Source organism: Ruditapes philippinarum, unplaced genomic scaffold (genome assembly GCF_026571515.1).
Source record: "Ruditapes philippinarum isolate M1 unplaced genomic scaffold, ASM2657151v2 ctg737_1_1_1_1, whole genome shotgun sequence".
In the NCBI taxonomy this organism is placed as follows: Eukaryota; Metazoa; Mollusca; class Bivalvia; order Venerida; family Veneridae; genus Ruditapes; species Ruditapes philippinarum.
In genome coordinates, this window is record NW_026854988.1 from 178,119 (window position 1) to 205,602 (window position 27,484).

General features: G+C 31.0%; 3 protein-coding genes and 1 long non-coding RNA gene across 5 annotated transcripts; 3 read left to right on the forward strand and 1 right to left on the reverse strand.

Moving 5' to 3' along the window:
• The first annotated feature begins 236 nt into the window (after nucleotides 1-236).
• Nucleotides 237-4,413, forward strand: LOC132741710 (thrombospondin-1-like). Its single transcript, XM_060729954.1, has 10 exons — nucleotides 237-350; nucleotides 517-555; nucleotides 939-974; nucleotides 1,443-1,565; nucleotides 1,774-1,944; nucleotides 2,169-2,339; nucleotides 2,546-2,698; nucleotides 3,089-3,201; nucleotides 3,480-3,603; nucleotides 3,834-4,413. Exons 1-10 carry the CDS (start codon nucleotides 326-328, stop codon nucleotides 4,046-4,048), a joined length of 1,170 nt encoding a protein of 389 aa, XP_060585937.1. The 5' UTR covers nucleotides 237-325; the 3' UTR covers nucleotides 4,049-4,413.
• A 4,552-nt stretch (nucleotides 4,414-8,965) lies between these two features.
• LOC132741717 (uncharacterized) lies at nucleotides 8,966-10,394 on the forward strand. The gene is made up of 3 exons (XR_009627319.1): nucleotides 8,966-9,167; nucleotides 9,418-9,456; nucleotides 10,307-10,394. It is a non-coding gene; the product is annotated as an uncharacterized LOC132741717 (long non-coding RNA).
• Nucleotides 10,395-10,698: 304 nt separating this feature from the next.
• LOC132741708 (A disintegrin and metalloproteinase with thrombospondin motifs adt-2-like) lies at nucleotides 10,699-18,442 on the forward strand. Of its 2 annotated transcripts, none has more exons than XM_060729950.1 (10): nucleotides 10,699-10,774; nucleotides 11,646-11,766; nucleotides 12,143-12,265; nucleotides 12,571-12,741; nucleotides 12,883-13,053; nucleotides 13,625-13,777; nucleotides 14,205-14,549; nucleotides 16,823-16,935; nucleotides 17,726-17,849; nucleotides 18,162-18,442. In XM_060729950.1, the coding sequence occupies exons 1-10, from the start codon at nucleotides 10,754-10,756 to the stop codon at nucleotides 18,365-18,367; spliced, it is 1,548 nt and encodes a 515-aa protein (XP_060585933.1). In that variant the 5' UTR covers nucleotides 10,699-10,753; the 3' UTR covers nucleotides 18,368-18,442. The 2 variants fall into 2 exon arrangements, with proteins under 2 accessions (XP_060585933.1, XP_060585934.1); XM_060729951.1 differs by having other exon boundaries at nucleotides 12,883-12,993.
• Nucleotides 18,443-24,621: 6,179 nt separating this feature from the next.
• Nucleotides 24,622-25,859, reverse strand: LOC132741715 (ectin-like). The gene is made up of 2 exons (XM_060729960.1): nucleotides 25,491-25,859; nucleotides 24,622-25,028 (listed from the first exon to the last, which is right to left on the reverse strand). The coding sequence occupies exons 1-2, from the start codon at nucleotides 25,828-25,830 to the stop codon at nucleotides 24,838-24,840; spliced, it is 531 nt and encodes a 176-aa protein (XP_060585943.1). The 5' UTR covers nucleotides 25,831-25,859; the 3' UTR covers nucleotides 24,622-24,837.
• Between the last annotated feature and the right edge of the window lie 1,625 nt (nucleotides 25,860-27,484).

Sequence of the window (27,484 nt, forward strand, 5' to 3'; positions counted from 1 at the left end):
TACTTTCCAGAACTTGTAAGGAAGGTTTTCTAATTTGTTTGTTCGTCTGTAAGGTTTACCTTTTACTAATTAAATAAGATAATACGCTCTGCTAAATATGCAATGTACAAAAGAAGTATAATCTCATCATTGAATAAATAAGCGACGACTCTAAAACGGAAAAGAAAATAAGTTTGGCCTCAGTTAGAACTAAAAGATATTAATCTGTCACACAGGTATATATACAGTCATTCTTTCTTAAGGATTGCACCATGTAGCATCGACTTTATTCAAAATCATAACAATGAAAATACACTTAATTTACTAGAAGAAGTTAAAAACCGCGATGATTGGAATAAGTATTTTTTCATGTAAGTTTACATTATTTTATGTATATCAATGAGTTTAAATTATTAATGGCTATAATATGATATAATTATGGTTTCTGTTTCACTGTTTTTAAATTTACATAACGCTGCTATTAAAGCACAAATAGATATGGTTGTTATTCTCATTGCAACTTTCACTTTCTTGCAGGTTTCCTTCTTTTACTCCTTCAATCCAGTCCAAGCACAGGTTTGTAGACTCCTATTCTTTAATAACTCGCTGTTAAATAATAATAATAATAATAAAAATAATAAAAATAATAATACTAATAAATATATGAATAAATAAATAAATAAACAATAAAAGCCATTTTTACTACTTAAAGTGTTATCAATGAACGGTTTAACCAAAGTTAAGACACTTAGCTTTTACAGCTTTGACCTAATGCTTGCCAAAATATAAAAACAATGTCGACTGCTTTGTTAGAAAATGTATTACGTATATACGTTGATGTTTCTTTTGGGGAATATTTTTCTAAAGAAAGCGAGTTGATATGTAAATATTTGCTGAAAACATTGTCATTCATCACTTTTAATATACATGTAGTAATGGTAGACATTTTATTCTTGCAGGATTTTTTCATTTCATCGGACATATTCATAACAAAGGTTTAAAGCTTTCTTTACTTAATCAAAACTTTAAAAAACTTCAAATTATTGTTGTTAAGTAAACATTTGTCTTAATTATGCTTTCATAATTAAATAATTTGAAAATGAATTGATAACATTTTACATAAAATGTTGCCAGCATATAAAATATTATACATAGCAAAGGTGAAATATTATTCAGATTATTGCGAGTCATTGTTATTTGTCATTTCGTGCAATGCTGTTAAATCACTAAAATATATCATGAATTATTTTTTCAGCATTTCGGAAGTGCTTATAAACTGAGATTCAATAATGTTTTAAATGTACACTTAAGGTGATTTTAGCAAGCATAAAAGATCAAAATTTAAAAACACTGTAACTTAAAAGAATTTCCACTTGTTTTAATATTTTCTTTTCCTTTATTATTATATACGTTGTATTTAAAATAAATCCTCATTCAGATTCATGTTTTTAAAATTCTTTTAGCACCAACATGTCGAGATGATAAAAGCATGAATTGTGCAAAGCTGGATCAAATGTTTGATGTTTGTAAAGACATACACAAGGCCAAAACAATTTGTCGCAGCTTCTGTAAATTATGCCTACTAGGTATTGCCTATTGAAATTTTTGATTTTATATAGTAGTCATCCAATGAATAATGAGTATCGATACATATTCCATTTATTGATTAATACCGATAATGAGAAGTTAATAAGATAAATGTAAACTTAACATACATCGACATTAAACACATCATGTATAAAAAAGTAAATATAGATTTCTTGAAACAATGAAAGATTATCCATCTTGCAATAGTTGATGGTAAATGGGCGGATTGGTCGCACTGGTCAGCATGTGACGTCACATGTGGTGATGGCAAGCATACTAGAGTCAGGACCTGTACAAACCCAGCGCCGGCCCATCAAGGTCTGGAATGTGAAGGAGTAAAGATTGATGCAAAACCATGTCAACGGCCTTCTTGTCCAGGTAATCAATGTTACAGTACACTTTCTCTTATTGGTTCAGCTGGAGTTTGTTTGTTTGTTTGTTTGTGCGTGCGTGCGTGCGTGTGTGTGTGTGTATATAATTATACATTTTTCCTATCCCACAACTCTTTCTTTTTTAGATATTTGTTTTAATCGAATAAAAACACGTCATAATACATGTATTTATATATCAACATATGATCGTTTCCTTTGAATGATTACAAGTTCATGGCGGATGGTCTGGTTGGTCGAACTGGAGTACATGTCCAGTAACATGCGGAATAGGAATGGAGGTCCGTCACAGAAATTGTTCAAACCCATATCCTTTGCGGTACGGTGACCATTGTTTCGGAGATGCACTTGAACATAGAATTTGTGATCAGAAGCCGTGTGATGGTACGTTCCAAGTAAAGACGCATTTATAATATTAGTTTGAACCATCATTTATATTGACTTGTTCATAAAAGACGTACAATATTGTATTAAAGGCATTTCATTTATCTTTATAAACCTTCTAATTTTATATTGAACGAAAATTTTAAACATCTTGATAACATTGCATTATGTAATGAAAAAAAGTACTAGACTATGAAAATTTACAGATGCTGTCTGGGGGAACTGGGAGAGGTGGGGAGCATGTAATCCTTCCTGTGAAAGTGGAGTACGTCAAAGGTCAAGGTCATGTACAAACCACATTGGTACAAAATGTAAGGGGAGAGCACTTGAAGTGAAGTTGTGCAATAAACATGATTGCTGTAAGTTTTATTAAAGATAAGTGAAAATAAAACTTGAAAGTTTTTTATATATCTTATTAATAATTCGAAAAACGTAAATTTATTACTTAGAATTATGCTATTTGAAAAAGTAAAATTGAATTTCTCTTACTTTGCTGACGAAAGTTCCTTTTTAGTGTGCTCTGATTATAAAAAAAACTCCATTTTAAACTATTTTATTTTCGCTATCAAAAAATCTAAGGGTAATATGCACATGAATAGTTTTAAGTGATAAGGAATAAAGCATTAAGCATTATTTTTCCACTTATATGCGCTTGAAATCTTTTTATATTATTAAGAGAAAGGTTTAGATCTTGTTTCCAAGTTTATTTTTCATTATAATTCTATTTTTATTTGTGTTGTATGTTGTAGTAAATACCTGTACATTCAAGCCGAACAACGTATCATTAAACTACAGAAACGTTGCATTTGGAAAAAATGTACGCCTGTCTTCGACCCATTATGCATTTATCGGCGCAAAGATGGTAAGATCTTTTTTTTAAATATTGTCTAATTTTACCTTAAATTAAATGGCCAAGTTTCATAAAAAAAATTGAAATAACACTTAAATGTCACAGACAACATGAACAATATTGATAAATTACACTTTTTTCAAACAGCATAATTTAGAGAGTTTTATGAACATTATATTGTTACTAATGTTATAGAAATTACATTCTACGAAAAAGAACTTATGCGCAGGACAATGAAATACTTCAGAAATCTGACTTAAGTATATGTATACATAAATTCTATATCTTAGGTTGACGGTGACAAGGATACTTTTACACGTACAGATACTGAACGAAATCCATATGCATTAGTTGATCTGAATGACGTGTATAGAATATTTCGTATTCATATAGTCAATCGTAAGGACTGTTGTGGTATGTTTTAATCAAATATCCTTTTTTTTTAAATTAAATATAAATTCTTAAATCTCAAGTAAAAGGCAACAAATAATAGCTTTAGATTGTCTTTATTTTCTTACTTACTTTGTCCATACTTTCACATTTCACACATCTTAAATGTTTTTTTTTCTTCTTTTTTTGACATTTGGAAATACTGACTGGTAATTGAAATAATGCACCTGCTTCATTAAGTTTATTTATTTTAGCAAACAGACTTCATGACGTCGTCGTTCAAGTCGGACTCGAGCCTTCCAGTTTATTTACTGTTGCTCGTCATAAGTCGGCCATAGGTGATGAGTGCACTTTTAGTTTCGAGAACCCAGTCAGAGGTCGTTACGTGAAAATCATGCTGGAAGCCATGGAGATTTTAAACATCGGAGAGCTTGAAGTGTTTGGGGAACACGTGACTGATTTGAATTGACTTGGCTAGGTTAAATAAGTGAACCGACATAAACATAAGGAAACTATAAATATTGACCATCATAATAATAATGTATTTATTTGTTTGTTAAGGTTATAGATTGGAATTTGAAGTTTATAGAATTTCAAAATAACATAGTATAATGACCAATAATATCTAACTGTCGCGAGTGAAAGTAATATACATTTTTGTACCTTGGTATATTTAACCCTTTCAAAACATTTAACATGTATTCAAATACTTTCTATCACTAACTTTAGACTAAAGTTAACTTTAATGTACATCCTTTTTATTTAGCAGATGAATTATTTTGTTATATAATTGGTTTACAAGCCCTTTCAAAAGTTGTTTACAATGTTACATCAACCGTATTCAATTGTTAAACTCATATAACTTTGTTATGTGTAACGTAACCGTTTTTATATGTGTCTAATCAGCTTTTAGAAAATATTGACATTGAAGAAAAATACTATAACATTAAAATTGAGCCGAGCCATGACAAAGCCAACATACTGCTTTTGCGACCAAAATGGATCCAGACCAGCCTGCGCATCCGCGCAGTCGTATCAAGATCCATGCTGTTCGCGTACAAGCCCTATAATAAGTATAGTCTCTAAAAGCGAACAGCATGGATCCTGATCCGACTGCGCTGATGCGCATGCTGGTCTGGATCCATGCTGGTTGCAAACGCACTATGTTGGTCTTATCATTGCGCGGCTAAAATGAAAATTACGATATGTAAGACAACTTCTTCTGTTTTAGAAAAGAAGTCAGTATGTAATGTTTCTTTTGATTATATTTCCAAAATGAGCCATGTGAACTGATTTTACAAGTCAGTCATAAATCTCACGTTAATGACATTAATAGCTTGTCTACTTATGTTTTAGAGGTAATAACGATATAATATGAGATAAAGTATAATTATAACTATTGTTTTCTTTATCGTAGTTTCCGTTTGTTGTATTAAAATATACAAGCTTTGCTTAAGCACTAGCAGTCATGAGGAAACAATATGTTAAAGATTTGTGCATTTGAAGGTTTCCCTGACTGTTTTCCATTCAAAGACAGACTACGGTATTTCAATATTGCATGCACATTACCATTGTCAATATAACAGATATAATATAAACGTGTTCAAATTATTTTAATTTTGAACAACAAGGAAAGTTAAATAGGAAACCGCAACAACGTTATATCAAAAGTTATAATTTATTTTTTTATAAGCTGGTGTATATGACTAATAAATGTTAAAATTCCAAACTGATTTTTTCTCGTTTTGTCTTTTTATATCTGTTTTAGAAATTAAAGGTTAATAATAGAAGAGGTTAATGTATAATAGCAAAATATGAAATAAGTGTCATGGCGTGACGAAATTTTTTGTGGTAACAGAAATCACCATAGCGACTCATCATTAGCGTATCATTGAATTTAAATGTGTCTTATATTTAGATATCTTATATTTGATCTGGTTGTTCGAGATCATAGGATCCAACACTTATAAATGTGGAAAATTTAGTACAATTTAAGCTTGGGTACGTGAGGGATATTGCGCTTTTTCGTATTTCCTTATGTACAGACTCAATGAAACTGGGTCTGAAATGTTCATGAAATTTTGCTGGTTTTAATGTTTTCCAGTGAATCACTCTTGTCCAAATATTTAGTTATACATCAAAGGATTTCTTTGTATGATCATAATGAAATATGCGTCGGAAAATGTTTACAATAAGCAATGCTATTGTTCTTAACAATCAATTAAGATGCATTGTTTTATAATTGTGATATGTGCATAATATAAATACATAATATTCACGTTGGATATATGGCACCCGGTTCATTGAACATGTATATGTCACCAGGAAGTTAAAGAATTTGTAATGTTATCAATATGTGAAGCGTTTTAATACTTATTAACAAAACAATGCCTACTTTATTTTTTTCTTATTTAACAAATAAGTCGTTTAAAACAAATTGTTCCAGAATGTGAAGCACTGTATGATTCTATGAAATGTATGAAATTCAATATGTTTAGTGAGTGAAAAGTGCTGTTTTAAATGAAAAAAGAACCATTCCGCCATGAAGTCTGTTTTTCCACAAGTCATGTAAGTTCTCCACTTTACTGTTAATTGAATTTTGATGATAATTTTAATGATAGTTCATTAAATATGAAATAGTTTGTCTGTTAGATAAAAAACAACAGTAAAAAACAAAACAAAAAAGAACGTTTACGTAATTAAATTAAATGCATAACGTATAGATAAATGTATAAATGGATGCAACGCATTTAACACCGAAATAACCTTTTTATGTATCACCTGATATCAAGGAAAGCTATATCAACATCTCGTAAGACTGTGTCAATATTAAATGGATCAAATGTAAATATAACGATGTCACAACAAATGATGTAGTTTGTTTGATTTGTTTGTTTTATTGGAGTTACGTCTCACATACACAGTATAGGTCATATGGCCACGTTCCAGCTTTTACTGGTGGAGCAAGACCATTCCGAACACTATGTAAGGTGCGAGCGGGCACCTGAGTAGAACCACCGACGTTTCGTAAGCTGGTTGGATAGCTTTGTCAAAAGAATGATTTCAAAGTCCCTGTCGAAGTTAGAACCAACAGCGGTGAGGGGCAAGTGGATTGAACTCCTTAACGACCTTAACCACTCGGCCATAAACGCCCCTTCTAATGTTGTAGTTGAAAGGTAGACACCAGGTACACAACTGGTATACAAGTATAAATTATAGTTGATCATTAATCATGTTAATTAAAACCATTTCTATATTGATAAATGACTTATGGAAAGGTCAGTTTATAGATTCCGTTTATCCGATTGTAGGTGGACAGATTTTCACAGATAATCCAGACAAGATGGCTGAAAAACATCCGTATTGAACACATATAATGTGTACAATTATAATATTACGATATATTGTATAGAAACACAAGATATTCACTGGCGAAAAAGAGTATTACAAAGGTCCAAGGTTCAAGTCCCGGCCAGGTCGCATACTTTTTCTAACCCGGTAACATTTGGCGTCCATGTTGACTGAATATAGCTCAAAGTTTAATTTACTTTGCTCTGTAACTCTTAAAAATTAAAAAAAAAAAACAAATTTAAATTAAGCGGAAAGTATATCACGGTTCAAAACTGTTCACTGTTTAGGAGAAAAATGTGTCAGTGGCCGAATAGCTCAATAGGTATAGAAGCGGTACTATCTTCCAAGGTTTGAACAAACGAGCACATCAATCCTTTAATAGCAGTAGGACATATAAACCACTCGAGAACACAGCGACTTTAATTTTGTTAATTTATCTTTTTTAAGTTATTTTGTAAAATAATTGTCTTTTTTTTTCATTGATGTAGATATACTAGGAGCATAATTTTCTTCCCTATCACCTCAACCTCTATTTCAATCTTTCGCAAAGTAAATTCTTTCAAAATCTGTTTTTTGTTCATTACAATGGCAAACGAGGTTTCAATCAGATCCCCTTTAGATCATTTTACTTCCCATTACGGGTGTTTTACATGAACAATGATTGGAATGATGATAAACATTGTAAACATTTTATTGCTTCTTTAATCTTTTATCTTTAAAACATTCTATACGGAAACAAGGAAGATTTTACTATTTGTAGTATCCATTTTCGGATGATATGATCATCAAAACAAACGACAAAAAATGCACTTGATGCCTTTTTGAACTTACAATATTTAAAAAATATATTTTTTTTGCAAAACCAAAATGCTACGTCATTAAAGGAGTCCTTGCTTAGTATATGGTAAGGAAAAATATATAAATTAACAACAAGAAGCTTCTATTTTAAAATACAAACCATTTTCTGCATTTTACCTAAATGTTTTGTTTGCATTAAGTACTTTCAACTTATTATTGATTAAGCTTTTGCGTAAATTTCGATATTTATGATTTCTTAAAATATATTAGTTACTTAAGTAAAGAAATCGATACATATTCGATTTTAAATAAAAGCAGACCAATGTTATAAACTATGTTTCAAATCTTATCTTTTTATTAGAATATATGGTTTAATTTGTGTAAAAAAGTATATTATGTGTATATTTTGGAAAAAATGTGTTTCATTTAACACTCTCTTTTTAGATATAGTTTTACTATTAAAAAATGTACTTTAAATATCAGCTATTGGGGTCATGAAACACATTTCTTTATAATTTAAAGTCATATAATGCACTCTAGTCATATATAAATTTTTTTATAAAATTACTATTTGTAAGCAACTTGCTTTAAAATACACTTTGGAGTGGTCGTAGCAAATGATTACAATGTTAAGAAAAAAGGTTAAGCAAATAAAATGTTGCTCGTTACCTGAAATAATGAGTTATCTTACCTGAATGATTCGACATTTCATCATTTTTATTTAGAAAATTCGATAAAAGTTTGACTTTATGTATTGTATATTGTTAAATAAAGATATTCTACTTTTACATATGTTTTAGAACGTAAATGTATATGTATTTAAAGGTTATTAAGAATAATAAACACACCCGCAATTATTTGTTGTCATCACTCACCATTGTATGAACATGGATCAACATTGATTTGGCAGAAATGGAATGTACTATATGCTGCCACAAACTGAAACCTGTCTAGTGTTTGGTTTTACTTTATTTTATCTATAAATATAAATGCAAAAAATAATCAAAACAGTTAAGAAAAAGTTAATATTTGCATTTTTGCAAGGCATAAATATATATCGAGGCCGTGCGATTGCAAAAAATAAATTTTATTTTTTTATTCGTCTTTTTGGCTAACAACGTACATGTTCAAATACTTTGAATTATTTCATAACCAAGGAACATGGATAATATAATTATGTTGATATTGCATTTGTCCAAAAATAAAGGTATCATATTTGTGTGTAAAAGACGACCACAACAATTATAATATTTGTCTTTCCTTATTAGATTTTTAAGAGATACAGGTATCAAAGTGTCATTCATTTTGTTGGATTGCACGATGCAGTCTGCAATTTATTAAGATCAATAAATTCTTTATATAAAAACAGCAACAACACTATTCTTACAAGGTTCAGTTGGATTTTTAAAAAATGATGTCTGGAAAATTTATCTGTTCATGTAAGTTTCTATAAATAACTGTTTGAAACAAATATCTCTTCTGATTTGATTATTATTATACTGAATCACTAAAAACTTTGAAAAAATATATATATTACCTGTGACATTAGTTGAATTAAAATATTTATATTATATTATGTTAAATGTAATATTTTTATTTATAAGACTTGAACATAATATGTTGATAGTTTATTCCATAAATAATAAAACGACAATCACTCTCATAAAAAATTCTTCTGACTAATTGTAGGTTTCCTTCTGTTCCTACTCCAAGCAACACGAAGCACAGGTTTGTACATTTCCCTTTCCCTTTATAAAGTTTATAGAGGTACAAAGAATCTACTTCAATTAATAAAAACAACCATTTTTATAATTAAAGATATACCATGCATATTCTGGAGAAAGATATTATAATCAAAGATTTTATTTTTTGAAATCTATGACATTCTAACTTTCTATGTCTTATTTGAATAAAATAATGAAAAAGCTATGTATTTGAAGCTGTGTTCCCTATTATACAGGTCAAGTAAAGTTGTTTGAGTTTTCATGACACTATACTTATATTTATGTAGTATGTGTAATTTTAAACGTAACATATATACTTTGTTTGAATTGAAAACAAGTTATTTTATATTTACAAAGATACTGTGTAGCAATTAACAAATTGAATATCATCTTTTATCAAATTTGATTATAGTATAAAACAAATTCTTTAAGTTTCCATTATGACAGAGATAAAATTACATTAATTGCATTCAATTTTGCAGTCGGATATTGCCAGTGTAATTAGGTTTCATCGTAAAGATTAATGAAAGTCTAATTGTCATATTCATTCAAGTTTGTATCGTTCATGTGTCTAATTACTCACAAGATCTCAATAATTATGATTTTGTAAACATTAAGACAATGTAAGAGTAGGTTAAGAAATTGAAGTGAATACAAAAAATAATTTAACTGAGGCTACAGAACTTGATATAAATCATTATAGTTTAAATTCTAACATTATATTTATATATTAATTCTCTGAAAATGCTCATTGTCAAATAGTCTATTTTCTTAGTATTCGATGATTAAATCTTAAATGAATTATTTGATAGAAAAAATATTCTATTATTTATCAAGAAAATTTATAATTTCAGCTTCATTGATATGCAATAAATGTAACAGCAGTGCAGGTTTAGAAAAATGCCATGACGTTATTCAATGTGGGGACAAACAAGTATGGTTATAGTTTATACATTATTTATGTAAAAGAAAGAATAAAGAATAGATAATTCTAGAATAACTTTCATAATTTATAAATCTTATTGGTAATTGCGAATCGCTTTTATATTTTATAGAGAAAAGAAAAAGTTAAGATTAAAGTCTTTTGTAGATTGTAGTTTTTGTTGTTTTAATATACAAAATAGTTAGTTAAATATAATTTAATATATACCTATTTGAACTTTTGGTTTTGATAAATAAGTGATATTTGTTAGATAAAATGAGCATTTATCAACGTTATTTGTCGACATTGTTTGGACTTAAACAATTTTCAGTCATGCTTTACTGAAATCCAAACTGAGAATGAACACACTACATACACAATGGGATGTACTGATAACCAGGTAACAATTGTTTGTGTTTTGATTTTTGAAAAAAGCATAATAACAATAATTGTTTTATGTGCAAAATGTGCAATTATTTGTTTAAATGTTGTGCAAAAATGCAATCACATATTGTTACATGTATTTATATTACATTTGATCATTTCTTTCTTGCAACGATTTATATTAACTGCGACAACCATTAAAACTCAATTGAAGCTTGTATGGAGAAATAAGAAACAACCATGTTATGAGATTGATATTTGGGCTTAATTAAGCCATAAGTATAATAAGAACATGAATGTATTAATTTTTTGACATATCTGGCAGGTAAAAACCGCCAGCACCAAGTAACAACTAGAAAGAACATGATAAATCAATATTAACAATCAGTATATGACTAGAAAAGAAATAAGCATGACGTTACAAAACTGTTAATTTGCACGACTGCAATGCTAATTTATAATTGTGGTGGGAGGCTGGAAAAGCAAATGCGAGTTTTCTTCGTTCACTGAGGAACGCGAAGTGACGTAGGCTAATTATAAATGCACCGTTTATTTGTCGGTAACGAAACTTCGGTATGCGGGCCTCTATCTGCAGTGTTTAATATATAATATATATGCGGATTTACAGAAAACTAAAGTGAATGATATTAAGAATTATGTTGTCTTGCATATAAATAATTTCATGACACATAAAATACGTTTTTTGACTTTAATCAATATACAGCTAAGATAATTACAAAAATTATATGCCCGTACATTTTGAAAAAAATTATATTTCATGGACAAAGACTCATCGGATATTACAATTTATCATCTGGTTATTCATATTAAACATTGCATTGATAAGTCTCTATCCTAGTTTTAAGACATATTATAATATATTGTAGAATTGCGGAGACATTCCAGAATATGATGCAGTCACTAAGCTTAATGCACTCCCTGTAGAGAAATGTTACGAATGCTGTGATCGCAAAGGATGCAACTATCACCTTTGTAAACATCCGAAACGTATGTAGCTTAAAGAGTTAGTTGAGAGAATATCAATGTTACGATTTCATATTTTTGAAAATACCACAATGCCTTTGCATGCAAATTCTACCATTTGAAATAGAACGAGCTGTATTATGGAGTCTAAAGGCTACAAAGTATTATTTACTTAGCTATAAATTGGCGACAATCGTTTATGCATGTATTTGTGCATACGCACTATGGTTAATTTGGAAAAGTGTTGAAAAACATCTGTGCCCCTGAACGAAAAATCAATAGGCGGGTCTAAAGTGGATGAAAATGACAAAAGGTAATTTTACTCTTTGAAGATCGTGTAATATAGATACTTCATTCTTACATTTTCATTTTGAACAAGCTTTGATGTTTTTCTTTCTAGCATCGCAGTGCAAAGATGACAAAAGAGTTGATTGTGCGAAAATGAACGAAATGTTTGATATCTGTAAAGACATACATGATGCCAAATTAGTTTGTCCTAACTTCTGTAACTTATGTCGACTAGGTAACACCATTTGGTTTTGCTGAACTTCTTCAAAGTTTCAAAGTTTATTTAAGATATTTAAGATAAACAATATTTAGTTAAAACATATCTTTTTTTTAATATTTCATCATATATATCTTATATGTAGATAATTATTACATATTATAAAGAATAAAAGAACGTATAGTAAAATTATATATTTAATCCATTTTAGGTATAATTATAAACCAAGGTACCTCAACATAAAATTATTACGTCTTCTATGTGTCAATCGTTATTTTCAAATATACGGTTTACTTAAACTATGAAATTACATCCTTGAACAGTTGATGGTAGCTGGGCTGATTGGTCACAATGGTCAGCATGTGACGTCACGTGTGGTAATGGTAATCATACTAGAACCAGAACATGCACAAATCCAGCGCCAAGTTATCAGGGTTTAGAATGTGAAGGAAAAAATATGGATTTTAAGCCTTGTCAACGACCACTATGTCCAGGTACTTTAACTTTTCCGTGTCAAAGTTGAACAATAATATGATCATAAAGATATTAAATTACATGGTCTTATCTTCGTTCTACTTGAATCGATTTGTTCCTTCCGCAATATTCGCAGCTGCTTTCACTTCTTTATTTCACAGTCCATGGCGGATGGTCAAGTTGGTCTGACTGGAGTGCTTGCCCGGTAACATGTGGGCTTGGCCAACAAAAACGTCACAGAAATTGTTCCAGCCCATACCCTTTACGTTATGGTGATCATTGCTTTGGGGATCCAGTTGATTTCAAAATTTGTATTGAAAAGTCGTGTGATGGTAATTTTCTTCTACTTATTTCCTTAACAGAATCACAAATTGTTCTTCTTCTGTAGTTTAATGAAAATGCATACTATAAATAGTTTAAATATATAAGACATCTAGTTACTATTCATTTATTTGTCTAATTGTTTTTCTCTTCATCAGTATTTAGCATAGTATATAAAAGCATCCGTATTTGTTTAATAAACGCTTTTTAATCCAATTCCGCAACCGGGAAGGTGATTGAAGGATTGACCTCCTTCTGTCAAACCGTTCGTCCGTCTATCTGTCCGTCCGTCCGCTCCTTAACTTTTAAACTACCGAAACAGACTTTATGATTAGCAAATGTGCTTATGATATGCATGGTAAAACATTAAGGTCATGATTGGTTAAAGGTCAAGCAATACACATTAATGTCCGCTGAGAATGGGGATTTAGATGCCCTTCAGACTGCCTTGTATATATCATATTGATAAATGTATCAGAAAATTAAATTCAAATACATGTTACCATGAAATTTCAAAACAAATTTGGTGCCTAACACGCAATATGATTAGATTTATTTATTATATATGAATACAATTCCTAGATGGCATTTGGGGAAATTGGAAGGAATGGGGATCATGTAGTACCTCATGCGATAGCGGTATACGCCAAAGGTCAAGATCATGTGTAAATCTGGTTGGAACGATATGTAACGGGAACTCTTTAGAAGTTCAGCTATGCAATAGACAGGATTGTCGTATGTAATATATCTCATATCATTACCTGCATAATTTAATAATCCTATTAGAAGTTCAATATTTACTATTGTTATGGCACCCCGTATTTTGATGTCTCCGGTAGCAACCAGAATCAAAAGTAAGCACATCAATAGTGTACATTCATTTTTAAACTCAACATGTATTGTAATCTTGTTTGTTTTCAAATTACATTATTACTATACCAGTTAAGGGTTTTTATAAATTTGGTCTTTAAGACGAAGTAATTGAGAATCTCTGAGAATTTTTTTTTCAATCTGATATATAAGTTATAATGTAAGGATAAACATATTTCTGTATTCAATTTGTTCAGATGTAACTGTTAAGAGAAAATTTTTCTACATAATGGTGATTAGATATTGCGTTTGGTGATTTAAATGTAATGTTGGTTACATATCTATATTGAAGCTTGCAATACTATGCCAACGCTTCGCAATGGTGTTTTGAAACGGCAATCTGAATCCCCGTCAAAGATAACGTTTAACATTGTATGCAACGATGGATACCAGGTAGCAGGTCAAAATCATACCACATGTGACAAGAAATCGGGGTGGAGCAAGTTGCCAATTTGTAAATTAACGTGTGGAGAACCAGCCGTTCCATCAAACGGACGACTTGTCTTTACAAGTGGAATCGTATTCGAATCAATTGCAAAGTTTGAGTGTTTAAGTGGTTTTATTAGCTTTGGAAATCCTGTATCAACATGTGAAGGTAATGGAAAATGGTCCACCTCTTTATCATGTGCTTCTGTTGGTAAGTAGTATGTTTAATATATAAGGTAAGATTTTTTATTATAAATACGATTTTCCCGAAAAACTAGTTTGCATTTCAATAAAATCATCAGTGTTCAACATTGAATATACCATACATAACATCAGATTTTCAAATTGATAACACTCGACCTCTTATTTTCCATGTGCTCTGAAAACTATCGAAAATTGCTGTCACATGTTTAAAACGGTTTTTAGGTCATCTGAGCCCACAAAGTTTAAGGTGAGTTTTTTATTAAAAATTTGTCAGGGGTTCATCGTACGAACATCGCACGTTTCCTTTAAAAAAGCATGTTGAATTCAACGAATTATTCCTTGGATGTTCTAAGCATGAACCTTTAAAAAATAGTTTCTTATGATTCTGCTGCATTTAACATTTGGGTCAGACGGGCAATAAACATTTCTTTGAAAGATCAATGCTTAGATTAAGAAATGTTGTGTGTAGCATGACCCCATACGACTCTACAAACTGTGTTCAATCTAAAGCGTTGGTATCAAAACTGTACCCACTCCGTTGGCCACGGCTTTTCCTGATAAACACAATACTTTAAAACTGCGAGGACTTGTTCTTATGTATTTTTAAAAAATATTATAAAATGAGCTTCTACAAAAAAACTGTTCATATAATAGTCCTTGGGTCAATGTTGGCCCCGAGCCCGGAGTTTTCCATATATCTTTATAGTATTAATTTAGAAATGCTTCTTTTCTAAAACTATTTAGGCCAAAGCTTAGATATTTGGCATGAAACATGGTCTTGTCGACCTTCACATGGTTTGTTTAAATGATATCCCAGCCTGAGAGTGGCCATTGATGTACATTTATATGATAAAAACCTTTTTCTTTACAACCATTAAAACAAAATCTTAATATATATTTGGCATGAAACATTGTCTTGTAAATATCTGCAAAAAATGTTCAAATATAGCCCTGGGGGTCTAAATCTGTTCCGCTCTGCGGCTCCTGGATTTTCCTTATAAACAGAAAGTTTACAACTATAGAACAACTTCTAAACTTAAAAAACTGAGGCAACCGCTTACGTATTTGGCATGAAACAATGTGTAGAGGATCTCTACTAAGTTTGTTCAAATGATAGCCTTTTGGTCTAAATTAGCCCCGCCCCGGGAAGGTGGTCATAAAGTTTCCTAACAATTATGTATCTTATAAATACTTACTAAAGCTAGAGTAAAGATATTTGACAAAGAACATTATATTCTTCACCTCTTCTGTGCTTGATAAAATCATGGCCCTGAGGCTAAATTGGCTGACCCATTAAGGGAAGTGTCTAGGATTGTCCTAATATGTATATCTACCAGTGACTTCAATTACAACAATTGATTCCCTTAAGCAATAATTAAATTTTATAGCAATCATTTTCTTTCCGTCGCAACAAGTGCCTTCAATAATATCTCGTCCATACCAACATGTGACTTCCATGGCGACGACTGACACTTCATAACTACCAGTGACAACAAAAGCAGCAATTGACTTTTCATAGCAACTATATACTTCAATTGCAAACAATGACTTTCCATAGAAACAAATGAGTTGTTATTCAGTATCCCTCATGTACAGACTCAATCAAACCGAGTCTGCAATTCTTATGTTATTTTGTTGTGATAAATGCTTCCGAGGGATCACTTTGTTTCCAGAATTTTGTACTTCACAACAGCAGGTGTCAAGTGCCGTGTGGCAGCCGTAAAAAGTTGCCCCGTACTTCACTTCAGTGTTGTTATATTTTCTGGTCCTTCGGGATCATTGATTCCAACACTATAAAGTGTTGAGAATTGAGTACCGCTCAAGCCGGTGCTAGGGGGCGTGGGGGATGTTGCACTTATTCATTATCCCTCATGTACAGACTCAATCAAACCGAGTCTGAAATTCTTATGTTATTTTGTTGTGATTAATGCTTCCGAGGGATCACTTTGTTTCCAGATTTTTTTTCCATATAAACCAATAAATTCGATAACAACAATTGACGTTCCGTAGTATTAATTGACATTCCACAGCAATAATTGACTTCGATAGAAATCACTGATATTTAATAGTAATCATGATTGCTTTCCGTAGCAAACAGTGGCTTAAATAGCAACCATTGACTTTATATATCGACCAGTTACTTTCATAGCATACATTGGTTTTCCACTGATTGACAATTCATAGTCTAGTCTAGTCAAGTGAGTAATTAAAAGTCTATTATGGCCCTCTTTTTACGTTTACATGACATCAAACCTTTGACATATATTTTGTTGCTTTCAGTTAAAACGTGTTCAGCAAGGTTGACCTACAACGCAAGTTACACAAATGTTGCTCTCAGAAAAACTGTCGAACTGTCGTCAACATATTCAGCTGCTTGTATAGGAGCAAAAATGGTAATTCAGGAATCAATCATAATTTAAGTACGAAATAAATATAACCAAATAAAGACAATGTTTCATACACAATAGTAAGAAAAGAATATTTAAAAGAGTGTAAAAATGCTTCATGCCAAATAATGGGCAAAAATAAAATTGGATTACATAACATATCTCAGCATCTCAGGTAAAAGGTAGGCAACAAGTATGAGGGTTTGTCTGTGCTAAAAACAGCTTCCCCTTGATTAGGGCTAATATTCATAAAATGTGGAAAAGAATATTGCGAATTGAACAAAGAAAGTGAGTTACACATTGCAAGCGGCACTTATAACCCACAGAAAAAAATATGCAAAATAAACCCAGTCTGCTTTAGTTAAAAATATGCTGATATACTGCAAAATCAGTCGTTAATCGCACATAGCATGTTAATCATTACTTTAATCGTTTACCTTTTTAAAAATCTTCGTACAAGTTACTCAATATTTAGTTTGATGTTCTTGAATTATTTGGACTTATCTAGACGCATGCAGCTTTAATGTATTTGCATTCAACTGTGGAAATACATATTGGAAATATAAATTTCTGACGGAGCGAAGTAATAATGAAATCGGTGTCGTATTGCAAAATGACGTCATGATTGTGTAAAACTCTCTGCCAAAACATATAGGCTGTAAATTCATATTATTATTAACATCTGCTTTGAAAAAAAAACCTGAAAAAAAATTTTTTTGGGGTTTTGTTGTTGATGTTTGTTTTATTTTTTTTTTATTATTTATCTCTTTTTTACATTTTTATTCCATTGTTCTAGGTTGATGGTTATTTTAATAATGTGGCAATAACACAGAAACAGTATCGTCCATTTGCAATAGTTGATCTAGAAGACATATATTCGATTTTTTCTATTTATATTGTCAATAGAAAGGACTGTTGTGGTAGGTTTATTTTCTATAGTTTGATCAGTACATTGTTGTGTAGTTTATTCAAATATTTTCGAGATAAGAAATTTAAAAAAGAAAGAAAAACAGCATGCTAGTATGAATACTTTAAAGGTCATACATACACATTTTATATTTTTCACTTGTGTAATATTCAATGCATATGATTATAGCACTACAATATAGTAAGAATGAGTAACTTATACTTGTGATCAATTTAAATCGTTTAACTGTAATGTGTTGTCACAAATTTTGACAATTATATGCCCGATTCATTTATCTGACAACTTTGTTCTACCTTTATTTAAGCAACTGGACTTAAAAACGTTGTAATCCAAATCGGGGTCGAGGCCAACAAGCTAGTAACTGTTGCCCGTCATCAGACAGCAATAGGTGCGGAGTGCACGCTTCGTTTTGAGAATCCACTAAGAGGCCGTTACGTAAAGATTATGCTTGAAATCACAGAATATTTACAAATCACAGAATTCCAAGTATTCAGCCAAACAAGAACCTAATTTGATATGGAATTAAAATTTGCGGATATCATAAAGTAACTGAGTGTTTTGAGGAAATATATTTACTTTCTTGGATTTTTGACTTTATTTCTTTACAATAATTGGAAATCATTGTTTATTAAGCTTCAGCCATTATTCACACACACACGCACGCACGCACGCACAACCGTAAACTTAGTATGAACGCATTGTGTCATTAAAAATTTTACAATTTCTTTTAAGGACCAATTAACTTGACCAATCATAGGATATACAGCTTCCCGAGTTCTGTCATTCAAACTAGTAAAAATTTCCTTGATTTCAATATATTGCTGTAATAAAAGTATTTTACTCAAATTTGAGTATTTCATAAGATCGTTTCATCATCTTTTAAATGATGCACTTAATCATTTTTTTCTTCTTAAACCATGTTTAACGTGTACTGTTTACCTAAGGTTTCTAAGGTTTCTTTTCATTGATATTAGATGTTAAACAAAATAGGCACTTGTTTCCAGTTTATTGGAAGTTTAATTTATTATTGCATGTTGTTAAAGCACTAACATAAATCAATATCGGTTCTAAGTTTTTGTAGAATAAAATACTATTGACATCTCTTTTTCATTTTAAAGAGAGAAAATATGATAGAATCTACTTGTAAAAACATAAATGCAATTTGTATAAACAATGTGTTGCAAATTTATCACTGCATGCACGTACTTTTTTATTGCTTTTAATACCACAAGAGCTCATTAATTCATTATTAAACATTCTACTGAAAACTATAAATTATGTACAGAAAATATAATTCAATATTTAACAGTTCAATGTGTTTAAACCATCTGGGCTTATTTTTGTTTGTTAAAAGTGTGCTTTAATCAAGATTTAATTTAGTCTTTGTTTAATGAGGTTCATCTGCCCGTTAAGTCGCAAATAGCAGCTTCCGCTTAACAAGACGCCGGTTATACCTTTAAGAAGGTTAATTTTGACGCGCAAAGTGGTGATGATGCCCCTCCATGCAATCTCCACTAAAACTTTGCTTATGATATGACTTCTGAGCTGAAAGTTAGGCACCGTACGGCGGTCAATGAGAACCTAAATGTTCAATAACCTTTGACATTTTGAAGGGGGTAGCCTTGATAACAGCTTGTTGCCCAGAAAAAGGCCTGTCTTTCAATCTGTCACTTTTGTGTTAGGGGGCAATGCACCTTGCACCATTCCTCAACGTCCCAGGAATTTTCAAGGGCCAAACCCCTCGGGTTCAGTCAGAACATAGACAGCTGGTAGCAGGACTTTATCTATTTTAGCCGTCCTAAGTTTTTCAAATCTCCTGCCGATCCATTGGGCCTTCTCAACGAAGGGGAAGAGGGAAATCTTTAAATATTAGTAATAAAATCTGTACTAAATAATATTAGATGTATTTTAAGTGTCATATTATATGTTACACCATATGTTTGTTATTGCTAGAAAAAAAATCAACTTTTAAACGTTGCTATTGGCTCAATTGAAAACAACCCATTTCTGTACCGATTATATTGACATTCGTTTAATGATCATATACTAGTAGTATGAATGACAATGTTTATTAAACAACATAATCTTGCATATAATTAATATTAACCTTTTTTAATAAAACGTAATACTTTGATGTGTTGTTTTTCTGACAATATTTTATTACATGGATATGCGTCATGAAATCACCATTATATTATCAAAAAGCATGTTAGATCTTTGTGGTACATAGATGTAAATGTTCATGTAATTTTTTTTATATATCAGAATGAATAAAAGTCGCGATGTCACCATGTCGCTCGACTTATATATACATACATATTGCCCATCCTTCGATTTGAGCCGAGCGATAGTGTGACATCGCAACAACACGCCGCACAACAACGTGCCGTTTGGCGTGCATCGTTTGCGACATTTTGCGATAAGACGACAAGACGAAAGTGCAACAACGCGCCGTTTGGCGCTTTGTCGTGCTGTCGCAAGCGACAACACGACGCACAAAAGTGTTCCAAATCAGCCACTATATAATCAAGATCAAAGACACTATTTTTGCACATTAAACATTTTACATCTAAGAAATCATTATAAAGAACATTGATTTTTCTCTTGTAAAATAGCCATTGAGTGATCAAGAAGTTATTGAGAATAGCACATCTTATACTTTAACATACATGTATACAGTGTCATCCATAAATACCTTTACACATTTTGTTATTGACTTAATGGACACTTTACAAAGATTTCATACATTTCTAAGATAAATTTTATTCTTTATAAAGAACTATTATTTAAGGTCAAATAAAGAATTAACAGGAAATTTCACATTTTCATGTATTAACGGAAATCCACAATATTTCAAAATTGTTTACATAGGTTAACCTTTATTGAATTATAAATGTATGCACCTTAAGCATGAATAAAAGATAAGCATGTCCTAAATAAGCATTTGACAAAGTTAAAAATTAATATTTGTGCAAGGTTATAGTTATTTGTTTCAAGATCTTGCAGGTTGTCAGGTGTACGTCGCTCTTAATGGTGACTATATTGATCTCGTGACACAGTGCACCATCATCCTGGTGTTATTATTTGTTAATTTGTTCCAACAAATGTGCTTAAGGAACAGTTATGTCCCTCAAATTGCCAATGAAAACCATGCCATGCAGTCTTCCGATGATTTCTGCAATGTACTAGTTGCCCTGTACAACACTACATCAACACATCATCAAATTACCATCATCGAACTTTACTGTGTGCACGTGACTGTAATGCTAGCAAATAATCTGACAAAGTCTTCATTGGACCTTCTACAACAACTGTGTTAAAATGATTAAATTTTGTTTTGTTGTCAATAGTAATGATGTTACACAGTATCACATGACCTATACAATAGGAAAATTTAAGGAAAATAATGCAGTGTATGTGTAATGTCACATTCAGTTGCCAGACCCCAACCTATGCAAAATGTAGGGTATGCCAATAAACGCAAGTTGAAAAACACCACTCTTGGTGACCGCAATACCTTACAATGGACATTTGTGTTTTTGAAATAGATATATTTGTTGGAAAAGGTCAGAGGCAAAACATGATTAATCGAATGAAAATACAATCTGTTGGATATTAGATAAAATTTGCATCTGAATGCATAATTTTAAACTAATTTCAGTTTCCTTTTAAAGTGTAAATATGTTTAAATTGATGTTATTTCCTGATTTTCAGTAAATTTCATTTGTATTTATTATATATTTTAGTAACAATTTTGTGACAAAACGTGTATCTCACTAATTTACAACCATATTCATTAGTGCATTACATAATTCATAATTAACATACAAATAGTGTACAATGCAGTTAGCTGAGATTCACCTGTTGCTGTTCAATTGTTTGAAGTATTTCACATAACTCAGTCTAATTAGAACAATAATTTATAATATATTCATGCTGTAGTGATAGATGTATATATGTAATCAAAGTATGGTATGGTGAAATCATATAATTATAGCTTTTGAAAAAAAAATCAATTTATAAACTTTAAAACAAGCATATAAAATATTTGGACAGTCAAACTATCGATGTATATTCATTGAACGTGACAGATATATTTAAAAAAGGAACAGTTATGATAACTGTGTCATTTTGTGTTTTTTAATACAAGTCAGTCATTTATTTAGCAAACACTTCCAATTCAGCGGTATTTAAACTCTCTATTGCTTCTAGCATTATTTTCACGTAACGACCTCTAACTGGTTTCTCGAAACTAAAAGTGCACTGAGAACCTATGGAGCTGCTATGACGAGCAACAGTAAGTAAACTTGAAGACTCAACCCCGATTTGAATGACGACGTCATGAAATCTGTGTGCTGAAATAACATGAAGATATAAAGGCATTACTTTCACATGCCTATAATGACAGGGTGTCAATTCGCAAATATCTTTAAAAATCAAAACAGTTTGTTGAGCTTAAATACATACATTATAATGCATTTTTGCGGATTTGAGAATACAGAACGATCAGATGAACAACAAGAAATTGTGTATACATTATTACTTGTATATTCTAATTTTGGGCTTTATCATAACAATGAAAGAATACATTCTTAATGAAAGTGCTGTTCAACATACCATAGCCAATACGACAGACCATATGAATATAAAATATTCTGTAAATGCTTCCAAGGTCAACCAAAGCAGATGGATATCGTTCAGAGTTTGAATGTGCGTAGTTGTTATAGTTACCGTCTCCCTTAAAGACAGAATCCATCTATTAATAACAATTCTAAAATCTTACATGTAAGTAAACTTTCCGAAGCAATTTCATTAATTTTATTAAGACTCTAGCTGATACAAGGACGTCACCACTCATCTGTTATTTTATTTTATATATTGCACACATTAATCAAGCCAACATTTTTCAAAAAACTTTATTTATTTTTAGTATCTTGTTACAAATCTAAAACGTTACTCACTGTCCATATAGCTGAATATTCTTTTAATATGTTGGCAAAAGGTATAAGTATATCGTGGTTTAGTATTTTGTATGGAAGCCAGACTACTTTGTTAACATTCATACCTTCATATTGCATTACCGCACGTTCATCACTACTTTATGCTGTGATTAACTTCTGACAAACATACTCACCAATCCATTAATAAAACATAATTAAAAACATGTTTGACTTTGTAAGAATTTGAAAAAAAAGATAATTCTGAGGCTTATTGTACTGTTAGATCTAAATGAATAACACGCCAGAACACTATATAACACATTTCCTTATGACAATATCATAACTTATCTTACCATATATTTGGCATGATACCAGGCAAGGACCGAAGATAGTCTTACACTCTTTTTCAACGCAACATTTGTGAAATCTGAAGCAATGTTTGCCGGCTTGAAAGTGCAAGTTTTAACTAACAACAACAAAATTAGATAAGATAAAACCGTTATAAAATAGGCACATGAAGACAAAATCTGTATAAAGATATACACTTTAAATAGCTTTAAGAGAAAGATTGTTCAACTGTTTATATGTCAGCCTTTCAACCGAAAAATCTTGGGTTCGAACCCTAGATGAGGGACATCCATTCCCTTTACGTCACGCAAGTACTAGTTATTTCCTAGGAAATAAACTTCAAGTTTTCATAAAAATCTAGTTATTAAATATGTTTAAACTTAAGGAAAATCTTACTGATTTTATCGTAATGTGACAACTAATAAATAAAAGAAATTCATGACCATATTTCAAACATTGTGTAGCAGTGGAATAAGGTCGTTGACTTCAAATCACTTGCCCCTCACCGCTGCGGGTTCGAATCCCGACAGGGACTTTGGATTCTTGCCCATGTGAGGAAGCTATCCAGCTAGCTTACGGAACGTCGCTGGTTCTACTCAGGTGCCCGTTCGTGCCTGAAATAATGCACGGAAGGGCACCTGAGGTCTTCCTCCGCCCGTAAAGCTGGAACGTCGCGATATGACCTATACTGTGTCGATGTGACGTAAAACCCAAAACAAACAAACAAACAAAACAGTGGAATGATAACACAATTTCATGCCCGACATTGAGTTTCTTCCCATGGATTATCAGTCAAGTAAAATACATATTACTCTTTAGATTTCTTTCACCGTGTGTACTAAAACTTTGCTAAACTTTTTGCTTGCAATTTGATTTTATGATTATTTTACAAATCAGTTGCGTTTAAGCCTTAATTGCAATTTTTTTCCATTCACATATTATTTCTATACCTAAATAGTAACTGGAAACACTGCAACGATGTCCAACGTAGTGCAACATTTTATCGTCCGATAACCTTTATTTATTTACGTCTCTTACTAAGAGAAATATATATGGGCAATACTCTAAGCATTTGTGTATTTTCGTTTGTTTGTTGTTTTTCATTTTCGTGAAAACGAAATATATTTCTCATATAAATAAGAAAGTGCCCTTGTGATGATGGCATTTTGTGCAGAGAGAATATATCATTTTCATACAAAACATTCATACGTAATCTCATGGCATATGCAGATCAAAGTTCATTCCTTACCAAAATATTTAACAAAATCTGAAGTATCGAGTATGTAAATGAAAGCTATGTTACAATAAGTTTAGTTTTACTTTTTCATAGTGTCATATTAAGGCTATAGTATGCTTTTTATCTAGAATCACAATAATGTTCTATTTATGACGCAATTCTTGTTGTACATTTCGTGTTTTGATACTCATATACCGATTGTCAAATCTCTCTGTAAGAAGATCTGCTGCAGCTCGGAAGAGGGAAAAGAATCTTGCATCAAGATTGATCTTCAGTTAATATGTTACATAATTTTGTTTAAACATATTTGAAGCTAGTTTAAAAATATTAACTATTTCTTGGATCATATTAAACGTCAATCTTTTAAATTCTCATTGAATTAAACTTACAATTGAACTTGAAATAATACATTGTCTCGGATAACTGCAAGATATTACAAGTAATATTTATTCATTTTATAATTCACTAACTAATCTTTCATAAAACTTACAACAATCTTGTTGTTTGCACAGCTTTACTTCAAAAGATCTCCCCTTGCATGTTGTCCCAATCTTGTTTGCGCAAGACCTTGATCTTTGGTGCACGCCAATTCCACAAGACAGACTGCTACACGTTCCCCATCTCTCCCAGTTGCCCCATACTCCATCTACATATTATGTGAACTTTTGATCATATTTCCTTATAAGTTATCACCCTTATTTTATAAAGACAAGCTGTATTTAAATAATTCTTGAGACAATCTTTAATAAAGACTTACATAATTCCTCTTATGCATCGTCCATTTACAACTTTTTTGAAATTTTTTAATCTAAATCGGAAATTGATATTTTAGACAATATAAAGAATAAATAAACATGAATTTCTAAATGTAATAATACTGATAATGATCGAACACGTATGTATTTTACTTTAATGTGAACATTGCTTTTATATTAAATCATAATGTTTTAATACGTTTTACGATTTACCCAGGTCATATTTTAAAGTGTCTATATGTTCTATATCTATAAATTAAGTGTCCTTTTACCATTTTTGAAGTGAATTGGTAAGAAAACAAAAGAAATTTCTAACACTGATTTTTTTATATTAAATTAAATGTTGCATGTACCATCACACAACTTCTGACCGCAATTTCTATATTCAAGTGCATCTCCAAAACAGTGATCACCATAGCGCAAGGGATATGGGTTCGAACAATTTCTGTGACGTTTCAAAATTCCTAACCCGCCTGGACTGGACAAGCACTCCAGTAAGACCAACCTGACCATCCACCGTGGACTTGAAACGATCCAAAGTAGATTTGAAAGAAAATGATCATCTGCTGATAATATACTGTAAAACACATTTCGGTTCAACAAAACATGACTTAATGATGCTGTTTCATAAACATTAGATCTAAAAGAAAATGTAAAATTATATGGACAATCGAGATCAACAACAATGGACATTTTATTAAAGATTTGATATCAGAAAAGATTGATAATTGCTACACATTAAACATGCTTTGATTTAACATAGAGTTGATATGTCATAATATAAACTATACCTGTAAAGGTCGACCAATATGAATACATAGTTTCTTAAAAAATGGCATTTTTTTAAAAAGACCAATTTTACTTGTCTTGTAATAGAGAACGTGACTTCAAATACATAGTTTGTTCATTTTTTATTCAAATTAGACATATTTAGTAAAAAATTCATACGTTTTAATAAATTTCTTTGATTTAAATATTTTGCTCAAAAATGAGCATAGTATAATTTATCTTTAACAGAAAGTACAAGCTGTAAAAAACATTGGTATGGTAAACAATATAGATTCAAAAAGTATTCAGAACCTCTGAATCACCGTTGATGAACATTCAATTTTATATATTTCCGGTCTTAAGTGAATTGGTCTATAATAAATGGTCTTTAAAAAATAATAACGTTGATAATAACAGATAACTAAAGAATCATATATGGATGTTTTTGGCAAGTGTGAAATACATACATTTATGTAGCAGATAATAAAGTATTATTCTTTATCTCACTAAATTACTTAGAACTATTATTTATTTATTTCTTTCTAAAAAGGAATATTTCATAGGAATAATCAAATGATTTTTTATTGTTCTTATTATTTTTGAAATTCTTATGGAAATTGTACACATTATAGACTTATCTATTTTACGACACACATATTCTTGGGGATCATATACCAGGTTTTATGTTGAATTGTAATGATCAACGAAAATGCGAAGTTGTTCTGATCAGTTAAGAATTGTAATTGTCACTTTAAAGTGTTAAGCACTGTCGGTGCTAGGGGCGTGGGCGATAGCTTGCATCTACCATTCATATTCAAAAACAGACTCAGTAACATTTTCAATGTCATGTTGCTCGATCTTGAAGGTTTCTATTTTTTTACTATTTTTAAGTTACACTTTCTAACAAAAGAAATCTTATAAAAACTTTAGATAATTTTTCTTGTCTTATTGGAGTATATTTATTACCTGGACAAGATGGTGATTTACAAGGCTTATTGTCTATCCTTTCTCCTTTGCATTCTAAACCTTTGTTGGAAGGCGCTGGATTTGTACATGTCCTGACTATAGTTTGCGTACCATCACCACATGTGACATCACATGCTGACCATTGCGACCAGTCCACCCAGCTACCATCAACTGTTTTGAGAGTAAGGAAAAACAATGCCGATAGAAGTAAAATGATCGTTTTATCCTATTTTGAATTAAATCAAATAGTTTATTAACTATTTTATGAGTATGGTTGATTTAATTAAACGGTTTAAAGGTTTAAAGCTACATTAAATAAATTTCATAAAAAAAAGAAATAGTAACATTTCGTTAATTAAATGTGTTTTAAATAGACTACCGTTCTTATTTTGGTGTCCAGAAAACCAAAAAGAGTTTTACAAGCATAAGAATCTGCATTCTGGCAAAATCAGAGGTATAATTTCTGTTGGCATAAGAAACTCCGCCTTTACGTCATCATACATCAAAAGAAAGTCAACAAGCATTTTTAAGTAGCAGTATATTTCCACATTGTGTTACAAATATTTTCATACAAATTCGCCCTTTTTATAAGACAATTACATTTTTATTAAGG

What these genes read in the sequence shown, in the direction of transcription:
- LOC132741715 (XM_060729960.1), bottom strand. Translation starts at nt 25,830, where the DNA reads ATGTCCATTGTTGTTGATCTCGATTGTCCATATAATTTTACATTTTCT. An exon ending in CGGTCAGAAGTTGTGTGATG is followed by an intron (nt 25,029 to 25,490) that starts GTACATGCAACA and finishes CATAATATGTAG; the next exon opens with ATGGAGTATGGGGCAACTGG.
- LOC132741708 (XM_060729950.1), top strand. Translation starts at nt 10,754, where the DNA reads ATGGGATGTACTGATAACCAG. An exon ending in TGGGATGTACTGATAACCAG is followed by an intron (nt 10,775 to 11,645) that starts GTAACAATTGTT and finishes AATATATTGTAG; the next exon opens with AATTGCGGAGACATTCCAGA. An exon ending in ATGCAATAGACAGGATTGTC is followed by an intron (nt 13,778 to 14,204) that starts GTATGTAATATA and finishes TCTATATTGAAG; the next exon opens with CTTGCAATACTATGCCAACG.
- LOC132741710 (XM_060729954.1), top strand. Translation starts at nt 326, where the DNA reads ATGATTGGAATAAGTATTTTTTCAT. An exon ending in TCAATCCAGTCCAAGCACAG is followed by an intron (nt 556 to 938) that starts GTTTGTAGACTC and finishes TTATTCTTGCAG; the next exon opens with GATTTTTTCATTTCATCGGA. An exon ending in TGATCAGAAGCCGTGTGATG is followed by an intron (nt 2,340 to 2,545) that starts GTACGTTCCAAG and finishes GAAAATTTACAG; the next exon opens with ATGCTGTCTGGGGGAACTGG.